At 36.9% G+C, this 12,968-nt stretch overlaps 1 protein-coding gene across 1 annotated transcript in view; it reads left to right on the plus strand.

The window, feature by feature from the left end:
* Nucleotides 1–5,109: 5,109 nt before the first annotated feature.
* LOC122803867 (melanoma inhibitory activity protein 2-like) overlaps nucleotides 5,110–12,968 on the plus strand; it is a 477,884-nt gene continuing 470,025 nt past the window's right edge. Inside the window, exon 1 of the mRNA XM_044073547.1 lies at nucleotides 5,110–5,405. Coding sequence (XP_043929482.1) covers nucleotides 5,294–5,405 — 112 coding nt within the window. The 5' untranslated portion in view covers nucleotides 5,110–5,293. The remainder of the gene's footprint in view (nucleotides 5,406–12,968) is intronic.

Genomic DNA, 12,968 nt, shown 5'->3' on the forward strand with positions numbered 1-12,968 from the left:
ATTGATAGACAGGTTGACTCAGGAAGTATTGGACAGCAGGGAATCCAAATATCCATCACTACTAGGTTCAGGTTATAGCATGACACAGGATGAACAGAAACCAAAGATGGCAGATATGAACAATTTTATTCATACTTTCACGAGTGATTCTCATGAGGTAGAGAACATTATTCTTAAGTATTGGCCTATTTTGAGTGTAAACGATGAATTGAAACATCTGTTTACTGAAAAACCTCATTTTATTAGAAAAAGAGGTATGAACTTAAAAGAACTATTTAAAAGGAAGGCAGCTGTGAAAAATACTAAGGTAAAACTGGGTACGCATAAATGTGGTAACTGTAATCAATGCTTTGCTATGCTGAATCAAGGCATGGTTCGATTACCCAGTAGAAAGTTTACATTTAGATCAACTAAATATTTTAATTGTGCTGCAAAAGGAGTGGTGTATTTAGGGGTTTGTACACATTGCCTAAGTTTTTATGTGGGCAAAACGGAAAGAGCATTAAGAAAGAAGGTGTATGAACATTTTTATGACATATCTAAAAACAAAGAGAGCAGCGCATTTTTTTAAACATTCTAAGGTTTGTAGCAATATGAACCTGAAATTTATGGTACTAGAGCAGATTAACCCTGGGATAAGAGGAGGTAGTTGGGAGACTTGCCTTGAATACCGTGAACTATTCTGGCAATTAAAGTTGGATGCTACCAAACCTCCAGGGTTAAATGACAACATAAATATTGGATGTGTTTTAAAATTAAGAAGGGCCAGACTTTAATTATAACATTATAACATTATAAGTCTTCCTTATGTTGGTTTGAAAATTTTATAAATGATGTATTTTACATCTTTTAGGAGGTTACATTTGACATGTATAACACATTTTTAAACTTAATTTTTACTAGTAGGTTTTTATAGTAAGTATGGTATCACAGTAGTGGGGTAGACTGTTACATATTTCGTTAGAGTGAGTTGAATGAGCATTATGGATTAATTAATGTAATTGATTTTGTTAATTAACTATTTATCAGCTGACTGGAAAATTTAAAGATGAAAGAATGTATTCGGCAAGTGTTTGTTCCTTGATAAAGCCTGGCAGAGCTGGGTGAAAGCGCTTGGTTTTATGTTTGGATCATTGTGGATTAATAAAATCTGAGATTTGATTATATTTTAAGCTCCGAGTCCTGTTGGCTATTGGATTTGTATAGTTATTGGTTTTGGTGCGTTTGGACTGCTTATTAAGAGTGATTGAATAAGCAATTTGCATGACACTCAAATATACAATAAAGTGTAGTAGATTTAGGATTTTTGTTTGGAAGTGTTTACATAGGTATATTTATACCCCAAGTAGACTCCAAAGAATTTTTCCTTGGGTAGATAGCAAATGTTGGAGGTGTGATGGGGAAAAAAGAGGTAATTGGGAACATGTTTTTGGGAGTGTAATGAGTTGGCAGACTTTAAAAATTCCCTGCAGAGTACTCTATCAGAAATATTGGGTGAGCAAATTGGTATAACTTAGGAAATAATTTTTTTGAGCTGTGATGCAGAATTAGAATTGCCTAGACATAGTTAGCCTTGTTGAGTTTAATTATGGTGGCTACCAAAAAAGCAGTTACTGAAAAATATAAATCTAAATCTAAACCAACTGTACTAGAAGTACTGTAATAGAGATTAAACAATTGGAAATTAGATCTGGTAGGAGCAAATTACATAGAAAAAGTGGGAATTGTGGGAACAATACATGCAAAATAATGTTTGGAGGAGGAATGAGGTTTAAAAGAAGGCAGGATTTGAAAGAACTATGTAATGCTTCACTGACAGTGACTGGATAGATAAGTGATGTATAATGTTTGCAACTAAATGTATGTCAATATGGTTTGGTTTCATTTATATAAATGTAGGATTGCTTATATAATAAGTGATAATTTAATAAAGATGTTTATTGTTTTAAAATAAAAAAAGCTTACAGCTAAGGAGACTATTGAGAATCTCAACCATATCACCCGATACTGTTGAGACTAACACATTCTCCCATTAAGTAGACTTTCTTCACATATCCTTGCCTGGTGAAAATTTGTGCTTACCCATGCAGTCATTCAGACTGTTTTTAAATGTTGCAATGGAAGTACTCTACTTGATAGGTAAGGGCAGCTTATTCCAGAAACAGAATATACTGGGTGAAGTACCTGTCATGCTATCTAGTATTCTCAATGTCCTAATATAAGTTTAGGTGCTTTCAGATTGGTGTTTACTGTAGAACTTGTTTAATTTAGGTGAAGGAGTTCAAAGAGTTCTGGGTCATTTATAACACAGAAGGATAAGCAGAGACCACCCCTTTTGTATCTGTACGAGACTGAATAGAGGGACAAGGTTTTAGTTTCAGAGTAGCTAAGGATATTGAAACTTGAAATCTTTCTGTTGAAGAAACATTAACGTTTGTCTGTCTGGTTTAGGTGCTTAGTGAGGTATATGCCAAAGAGTGCATGCATTACAGAATCCATAGTCCTTTTTGGACCACAGGAGGTAGAAGAGAATACCATGATCCAGAGTTAATGACTAAATTTCAAACTAATCAGAGGAGACCTTGCCTTATTTTCTTCATGGTGGAGACAGTCCACAAGTGATATATTGCTATGAGGAGGCTTGTGGCCCCACAGTAAATAAATAAATAAAAACAGTGGAAGTCAAGACTATAAAACGGGAATGTGAGCCAGCTAATGACCTTAAAAAAACAAATTCACTCAGGATGTACCAAGCTAGTTAACAGAAAATCATTTGTGCTCATCCTTTTTGTTGTTTTGAGGAGACTAAGCATTATAGAGGAAGTCTAAGGTATCTCATGACCCCAAGTGATTATACTTGGCAAACTAGCATAGTCCATTTAAAGAATAAAATGGTAATTTTGTTAACCCTTAGTGAGTTGCTGTGGGAAAGAGCCCTGTAGATGTAATATTTTTAGCACATTATTCCTAGTTTGCAATGAATATGTGGGCTCACGACTTTTCAAAATGTCCAAAACAACCAGAGACGCTCTGTTTAAACTCATGAAATTGTGACATAATCTAGTAATGTCTGAGAGCCGTTGTACAGACGCTACAACAGAGATGCAAGGAAATAGATGTCCCCGACATTAAGGAAGAGGACTGACTTCACTTCCTTGTTAAACTGTCTTTTGGCTTTTTCCAGTTAGGGATCGTCACAGCAGAACTCCGGTCCGCTAATGATCGACAGTGAATTTTTACGGTGTCGAGTTGCCAGCCTGGCACCCAGCCTTCAATGAAGACACACCCACACATGCTCGCACCTACCTGCATGACTTTAAATTCACTCAACTGCGGGGAGGACATGCAGACTCTGCACATAAGGTGCTCCAGCTGAGAATTGAACTAGAGAACCTCTTGCGGTTAGCGTTATTTGTGAAAAATAAAAATACTTAAAGTTACAGTTTCAAGTAAATGTAAAAAACAGTCCAAAGCTTCAGATGTTTAATACATACATAAAAAGCACAAAGAATTATAAATCATGATTAGCAACTTCATACTTAGTAATGGCCCAAGCCTACAACTAAAAGCTTACCTGATGTAACACAAGTTATTTTTTTTTACAATCCAAACTAAAATAAGAAACAGAAAGAGTACTAATAAAAACAAAATCCAAATAAATTGAAGTGCAGAACTAGTAGTTAACTCCAAGTATGTCTACAGACAGGAACAAAGCGTCATAAAACACCCTTCTCTAAAGGCTATTTAGCAACAAGGTGACAGCAAGATCCTTCCAAAAGAAGTGATAAACTAAAAAGAAATGGAATAAAATCAGAGAGCTGAAGTGAAGAAGAGTGTATGTGTGTGTGACATCAGCAGGCACATGAATCAAGAAAACAGTACCCACTATAGTAACCTTGGAAAAGATGCAATATAAAGAAACATCACAGATAAAAATACAATCAGAATAAAAACTGTAATAAGTAAGTGTATTAAAAACGAAGAAAAAAAGCACTTTCACCCATAAGGCTTCATCAGATGACTGTTAAAACTGAGCATCCAAAAAATCTATTATACACTAAAAATAGGAGAAAAAGTCAATTAATCGTGTGGAAGAAATGTAAATGACTGTGCAAATGTATATGCTATAGCAGAACAGTAAATAAATAGAAACCATCAAAAATACAAGTATAAAAAAATGTATGTATAAGTTTTCCATGGGTTAAAGCTGTTTTAGAAAAGCTGATCTAATGAAGACTAGGTGATGGACAGAAGTGCTTGTCATAAATTAAAGTGGAGTTATTCTGGTGACTAAGCCTGTTTGAGTTTGTTTCTTTACTACCTTCATAAAAGAGGAATTAATAACTGAAGTTTTGGATTGTTTGTTACTGCTGCTTAATATTGTAATGTTTAAATGTTTTTATTTTTTTTTCACAAATAACAAAGAAGTGAAGTCGGTCCTCTATCTTAATGCTGGAGACAGCTACCTCTTTGTATCTCTGTTGTAGTTTATGTGCTTGTTCATCCTGCGACTCACTTTTTGTCATACATCGGGTTCCTGAATGTGAGGTGGATTTACCAGAGACATTGGTGATCTTTGTCATTTGAGAGCCCTTGTACAGTTTACAACCAGATGTTCAGTTTGTCATGGCAGTCTTTTACCCCCCCCCCCCACACACACACACACACATTTTTTTTAACAAGTTAGTACTTTTGAGGCCCACAATGCAGGAGACTATTCATATAATTTGTGTAGAAAAACTTTGCCCAAGTAGAGTCCCTCTAGTGCTTTACCACATGACACCTTCCACTTGTTTGTATTCTCACTGTCTAAGGCAGATGGAATACTTTGCATGTGAAACGTGCTTTCTTAAGTGTTTCTATGGTTTGGAAAAATTTCTGTTCGTGTAGTTTCTGATTGCTAAATAGTAAATTAATATTGGCAGTGTAAGACTGTGTTTAGTCTGTTTTCATGGAGCACTGACACGGGGACACAATACATTTGTTTTAAGTAGTATTATTGCAAGTTTAAAGCTTTGGAGTCTTGCTGAGTCATCATTTAGATTCCTCAGGCTTTCCTTACCCTAGCCAAGTTAATTATTAAACTTATCTCAGCCATCTGGAGTTTTGACTTCACATATTTTTTGATGTGCTGCCATTACATAGCCTTTAAATGAAACATGTAGCAGATACTGAGTTTATTTTTGAATCTATTTGATAATACAAAGTGCTTAATTTAACATCTGCGATGAGATTACAGTTTTCTCAGTGTTTTCCAAAGTGCTTCCTGTATTGAGCCTTTCTCTCTACAAATATGGAACTGTTGAACTACAAGACTTTGCTTTTAATTCTGAATTTGGTAACAGGCCAGTGGTGTCAGAAAATGCTGTCAGAACTGAAGAAATGTGGTGATCCTGAATGTGAAGGCAAGTTATTTTCCCCCTTTTTTGCATTGTCAAACACACATTAATTATTGAGCTATAGTCATCTGAGAAATAATCTTATTTCATAAAATATTAAAAGACAGTAAGCTTCACAATCTTTGACTGTAGCTGCTTATAGAGTTATTAAAACTATGTTTTGTAAGCTAGGCATAGGTGGAATAATAGTGCAGCTGATTAGTAGTCAAGCAAAGTTCAGGCAAAGTTGTATTTCCAATAATTCTGCACAAAGATAATTAGTGATATCCATTTTTAACAGAACATCAAAACAATTCCTTTAATGTTGAAAGTACATTGTAAAAACCAAGTAAATGCCAACTCTGTAAGCAATCATGCTGAATAATATTTCCTTCTAATTTTTCTATGGCTGGGGTCAAGCTGGTGCTCTCCATGAAATGTACATTTCTTTATATTTCTCTGTATTATTTTTTATAGTTCATTGCAATCTGATTTATAGCCTGATGCCCAAAAGTAAGTCTTTGGGTGTTTCTCCCATTATGAAATGAGTACAATGATTCCACTTTTCTGTTTCTCTTGTGCACTTCTTAAATGAAATAACTTCTTACTGTGTGATGTATACATACTGTAACAGGCAATGTTTGCTTTTTTTCTCACTGTACTGTGGGCTTTATTTCACAATCCGAGTGGAATGCAGCAATACTTGCACAGCTGGCACATCTTACCCTCGGTCAAAGGTGAAAAATCTCAGCACATGTTCTGTCCAGGAAGTAATACAAAATGCTGCTAGGAAGTAAAATGAAATCACAGAAGAGATAGTGTGTCGTAGATAGCAAGAGGGCTTTAGTCTGGATTTTCTGTATTACCACGGATTTGCAAAACCTCTGCACTCATCAACTCTTACATAATCCAGTCTTAAGGATCTTCATTTTTAAAGGCTTATGGGGTTGCAACAAGAATACAAGGAGACAGAGGTTATGCAAGGTTTGTCTCATTCTTGGCTAACCTCAAAGAACACATTACTATAAATCATTGGAAGCTTATGAAGAAGTATTGTCCAGGGGCTTTTGGACTGATTTGTAATTTCTGTTTATAGTAGCATCAGTGATGGGTCACAAAAAATCATTTGTCTTCAGAATGAAGTCTGTGGAAAGAGTAGTATTTCATCAGGGATGTTAAGCACTGTATGCCACTTAATTAAATGAAGACCCTATTAAATACATAGTTTAATCATAAATGCAGTTTGCAATGTGCTCATAGCAGAGACTAACTTGCCTCACTGATCCTCCTCTGACACTTTGCCTAGCATTCTTTTCTGGTGTGTTCTGTTATACTTATCTGTTCCTCCTTAATGGTAATGTACACTCCTCATATGTAGTCTAGAGCATGTCCAGCTAACTTCACGCTGATGCTCTTAGATGTTTTGTTTCATATAAAGCTAAGCATGCTCACCCTGGTTGTATTTCTAAGATAAATAAAGGCCCCAGAAGTGTTTCCATTTCAGAAAAATATATTATTAGTCCTTTCAGCCAGACAGTGGCACAATTAATGTACAGTGATAGGAACAGAAAGGAATGCACATATTTAAGGAGAAGGGCTGTCAATGTTTTTAAAGGGTATGGATTACAAATAGTTTTGTTGACCCTGGTGGATCACCTACATTATGAGTTTGGACTGCTTTCATAAGTTGATACCCTTTGGAATCTCTCTGTATGTTACATTCAGCACACCTCTGTAATAAAAGATTAATTTCACTGTTACTGCTGGTTAATTTATTGGTTGCACTACCCAGAACCTGGTCTATGTGAACTGCACATCACTTCACTGTGTTTCCACACTCCCACTAAATGCTCAATTAGTTCAAGACCACCAAGGCCTTGGAGAAAAAGAAATATTTTTTTTTTTCTAGGAGAGGTGTATCCCTTTCTTTAGAGTCTGGCATGTCGGTTTTTGGTAAACTATGCATTTAGGTGTTTGATTTTGACAAAACATAATTCAGGAATTGCATTTCCTCAAAGTGACCTGTATATTTGTTGAGCATGACAGCAGAGCCGTAGGAAAGGTGAAGTAAACAGGGCTGCTGCCCCAGGCACTAGCTTTAAAGGGTGCAGTATCGGCTAATTTACTTTACCCATCCATCCACAACCCCCATTTTATCCCATTTTTGCACATGGGATCAGAATGTGACATCAACATTGACTATTATCTAGATCCAATGTTCACACTGCTGGGTGGCTATCCCTGCCAGTGTTGGTCTTCTGTACTACACACACACACACACACACACACACACACACACACATGCATGCACTCACACCTATAGCCAGTTTAGAGTTCCCATTATTCCATCTATGGCATGCCTTTGGTTTGTGAGGAGAGACCGGAGCACCTAGAGAAAACCGAAATGAATACAAAGAATGTGCAGAATCCAAACAGAAGGCACCACAGTCAATAATTGAATTAGAGAACCTCTTGTTGTGAGGCGAGAATGCTACTTGGTGCATTTATTTAAATTAAAGAAGGGAGAAACCATTTTCTGAATAATTTTCCTTAAAGTATCTGGGATTACTGGTGTCTAGCATCTCCTCATCTCCATTCTGAAAGTCTGAATGTGTTTACATTTTACATAACATATATGATACAACTAAATACATTAGTACATCAAAAACTACTTGAGACTGTATAAGGAACAAAACAAACTGTGTCAGAGGTTACTGAGGGAATTAATGTACAGTGACAGGAAAAGAAGGAATGCACAGATTTACAGAGAAGGGCAATCAACATGTTTGTAAGGGGGGATGCATCTTAGAAAGGTTCCTAGAAGTATAAACAGTCCAGCTAATGTCAGTCAGTTCAAATGCATGCCCTAAAGTCTTGTAACAAAGCTAAGATATGATGTCAGCAGTAGCAGGGTGTCCTGGTAAAATCATAAATGGAGCAAGCAGTGAGTAAGAAATGTATACGGTGAGCTGTGTAGAGCAGTAGTATACCACTATGAACTTCACAAAGAAGTTAGATAGTGTTTGTGGAGATAGGCAGATGGTCTCTATGTGAGCAACTGTAATTTGAAAAAGATGGGGGGGGCTAAAAAGCTCCATGTGCAGAAATGTATTTATGAATAAGTTTAAATTAAAGTGTGTGAGAAGGTTTTGCTTAACAGCTTAGACATGTTAAACCATTATCTCCATTTACTCCATAAGAAAACCACAGTTTTAGTCTATTGACTAACAAAAATAGCTATTTATATGTTCAGAGATAAGGCAGCAAAGCACTTATACAGTGTTACCCATCACAGCTGGTCCTAGTAAAAATACAAGCTGGTAAAATGTATGCACTTGCGATGTGAGGTTGCCAAAATCAGTGTGCCTTTTAAGTTCCACAATTTAGTTACTCAAGAATTAAGACATCTGCGTTAGGATGGATGATACCAAGCTAATGAAAGCTGATATAAAATACAATGTATTTTTTCTTTTTTATTTCAGAATAGTGGCACCTTTTTAGAGGTTTTTCTGTATGTTTTCTGTCTATATAATCTGTTATTTTTCTTTTCTCTGTGTACTTTTTTGATATCTGCATATTTAATATGTATTAGCACTGTTTTTATAGTTTAAGTAAACGTTTATTCATTTTAAGCTTTTGTGGCTAGTCTTTATTATTATATATGTTCAGTCATTACTATCTTAAAAGGGGATGTTGAGTGTTGTAGGGTAGCAGGCTGTGGCTTCAGTCTACAGTTAGCTAGATTAATTGAGCCTACCACCAATGAAAGATATTAATTGTTATCATTTATATTTGGCTAAATCGAGTGGTCCTGTAACTGGTGGTCTTTGTCCATATTCAGAGTGGTGGCAATATTACCATGCCAGAAAGAAAGCTGTGAGGAATTGAAGAATTCTGCTGGTAAGTGTGTGTGTGTGTGTGTGTGTGTGTGTGTGTGTGTGTGTGTGTGTGTGTGTGTGTGTGTGTATAAAATCATTTGTTTGCAAAGCAGTTATCCTGGATGAATGGGCACTGGAAGATATTGTGGTTTACAAAATAACTGATGAGAAAGGAGTCTGTGGTGCTAGGCCAGAGACTCAGAGCTGTAAGTGATCAGTGTGTGCAGTCTTAGTGTGGGTCTGGATATTAAAAGCAGATACCCAGGACAACAGTGCATATTCTCTTTATGCACTTGCAGCCGGGCTTCATTTAGTAAATTGTTTGTTGAGTTAGACATGGATGCACTTCCTTTTACTTTAACCTGTTGGGTAACAAGTAGTTTGACTACAGAGACATCTGTCTGATAGTCATTGGACCCATTTGGAGCAGTGGACTCTGATACAAGGACTTTTGTCACTGTTCTTCACATAAACAGGTGCCAGTCATCTATCATATTTTGGTGGCAATGACAGATATTCTGTAACACTGGGCATTAAAAATTAAGATGCCTCTAGCAGTGGAGAGCAACTCACCTACCAAGAATGCACAGGCTGTGAATTAGTACAACAACAACCTTTGTCATCGGTAGTTATTTTCTTGAAAGAAGTCACCCAGCTTGTCTGTGTACAAAGAGTTCTTTACACTAGAGGCTTAGAAAAAAGAGAATGAGGATGGTAGAGAACAGTGAGAGGTAGGAAGAAAGTTAAGGAAAGTTAAATAATGCCAAGGTAAATTTGTGAGTTTGGGGACAGCAGATCTCCAGAAGAGACATGGAAAAGAATGAGTTAAGTAGATGAGTTTAGAAAACATGAAGGTGAAGTAATGTAACCTAACTAGTATGTCACTAGAAAAGACACAGTTTGTTGAAATGAAAAGTTAAAAGTAAAAGGAATATTAAGTGTTGAAACGGTCCAGTTCCTCTTTCTGATATTGCATCTTCTATCTTTGAGGTGGGTTCTGTCTTCTTTGATTATCTGATCTGAAGTGCTGTGTTTTGCATTAGCAGTACTTTAATAAAATGAGCTGTCCAGAAGTGCATAGTTTTCAGGTGGGCTACTATTTAATGGAGGCCAAGTACACAAGCTAACATATAACTCCAAAACCCCTTTGTATGCCTGTGAGTGTTTTTGAGGCCTACTTGTTTCAGCTGTCTGAATCAGAAGACCAACAAGCTAAAATCTGACTCCAGCCCCCCCCCCCCCCCGCCTTTTTTTTTTTTTTTTTTACAGGTGACCTTTATCAGATGAACTTTCACTCTTCCAGTCAGTACACAAGGTTCTACAGGTTCTACATTTTCCAAAACTGAAAATTTAACTTGAATGATCTGAAAATGCCAAGTACTGAATAGTGTCCAAGGACTTGAATAGTGTCCAAGGACTGAATAGTTAAGTAAAATAACTCTGCTAAATAGTAAGGACAAAACTAAGGCTTGGTATTATTTGGTCTGCAAAATATTTATAGTGAAACAGTTGTAGTACAGATATTTTGCAGACCAAATAATCATATCTGTTGACATATTGGCATAGCATTTTAATTTAATTTGATAAAAATGCAAAAGAGAACTGTTCAGCCTGCACATCACTGATGAAAACATGAGCATTTATTCAGAGTCCTGAGATCCTGCAGCACACTGTGTAATGAGATGCAAATGGGCCTGGTATGCATGCATGAGGATGGAGATGGCACCATATGACTGGTGCAGTTCATTACTGCATACTGACCCAGCTGTTCAACAATGTATGTTTGTAGAAGGGAAGACAGCATGGTTCAGAATCTGCATATCATGTTACATGCCTGTATTCACAAATCGATGGTTATGTCCCAACCATCCATGCACTAATACCCATGCAGGATGCTTTCACCAGTGATTTTAAAAGTATCCCCTGACTGTGCTGTTCTGACAATGAATGTATGAAATGGTAACTCGAAGAGATCCAACATGCACCACCTAGGACAAACTAAGATGCGCACTACGTTTTAATTGCTGCCCACTGATGTGCCCTGCTCTTAGCCATTGATAATGCCTGTTTCTTCCAGCAACATGTGAGCAAGGCTACATAAACTATGCATGCTGTCTGCTCTTAGAATGCATGTCTTGTGGATTCTTAAACTATTCCTCAGTTCTACTTTTGGAGTGCCTAGGATGCAGCACTGTATTCCCTGCCTTCAGATGTCATTCAAAGGACAAATGCTACCACTAGTCTTCTAGAAGTAGGTACTGCACTGATGACTTATGAGGTGCACTGTACCTTACTTATTCTACACACCTACTGGTCGGCAGTACATTGGGCAAACACTGACAGGCAGATGGCCCTTTCATTGACTCATGAGCCTGTTAGCGGGAATCATATTCCTGTTAATTTGTGGACTGGGATGGTTTCTGCATTAGTCATGATACAGAGATACAAAGACCATCTAATGGGTCTGTCTGTATTAATCTACCAATGTCAGGCAACACTCCCACATGCCTGTACATGACAGATGTGTTCCTGTTATGACAAATATTTAAAATATGCTTTCCAGGCTGAGTCACAGAAGGCACCACCAGCTGTCTTGCACGGGTGCTTTGCCTTCAACCAGCTCCTGTGTTGCCTTGTTATATTTAGTTAGATTTATATGTTGTTTTTTTGGTCAAGCCAAGTCCTGACTTTTACCTACTCGTGTTTTGTGCATACTGCTTTGAAAAAATGCCCTTTGAGGTCCTGGTTGTAATTGATGGGTCTGCTGGCCAATGACCTTGCAAGGAAGCTTTTCCTATCTGATTACTTTCCTGAGTTCATTCATCAGTTAACTTAAATACAGCAGTGATAACAAGGTGCATGATCAGTGTCAGTAATGGAAGTTAAGAATGTTGATGCTCCACTGTAAACCTGATCAAAGTGGTTTTCACCACTGGTAAGTTAAGTGTTAGATCACTTTAATCTCTGTACTCAGAAAACTCTCCACTGTGTCTGCTTGTCCCACAACACATTTGTCACCAGTGTCACTTCTAGGTGCCTAGTCCATCAGTATTAATTCTCCCACATGTGAATATTGGTGGGTACCCAGTCCACCAATAATTGAAAGAAAAAAATCTGAATGTGCTACAAGTGTGGTTTATATTTATAAAAAAGTTAAACCTCTGTTTAATTTTCTGTACTCAATACCCACATAACCAGTAGTGATATTAAGTTGGTTAGCTGTCCCTGTGGACATTAGTTGATGCCCTATTCACCACTGTATGTGACTTAAAGTAGCAAAATTATTAATAGTAGTAAAACTGTCAATAATGATAAAATGTCGTCTGTATAAACTACACCCGTGGTTTCATTTAATAAAGTCTCAGTTCAGTCTCTGTGCTTTTTCCATCCAACACTTAAACTCTAACACTGAATATGCAATTGTTCTGTCCACTCAGTCTCTTCATGTCTGGACAGTGGTTGGTTCACACTCTACCAATATATTATCCTTGAAATAAAAAGAACATTTTTTTAATCATTCTGCAATAATGAAAGTGTCTCCCTGACATCTTGAGTTGCCCCCTACATATAGGGTTACCACCTGTCCCACTTTGCGAGGGACAGTCCCTCTTTGGGCAGTTGTGTCCTGACAAAAAATATTAAAAATGGCAAATGTCCTGAGATTGTAGGACATAATTATTTCCTATATTTTATGGTTTAATTTTTTGTTTTC

This window comes from Protopterus annectens, chromosome 6.part0 (genome assembly GCF_019279795.1).
Source record: "Protopterus annectens isolate FY-2018-M chromosome 6.part0, PAN1.0, whole genome shotgun sequence".
NCBI classification, from domain to species: domain Eukaryota; kingdom Metazoa; phylum Chordata; order Ceratodontiformes; family Protopteridae; genus Protopterus; species Protopterus annectens.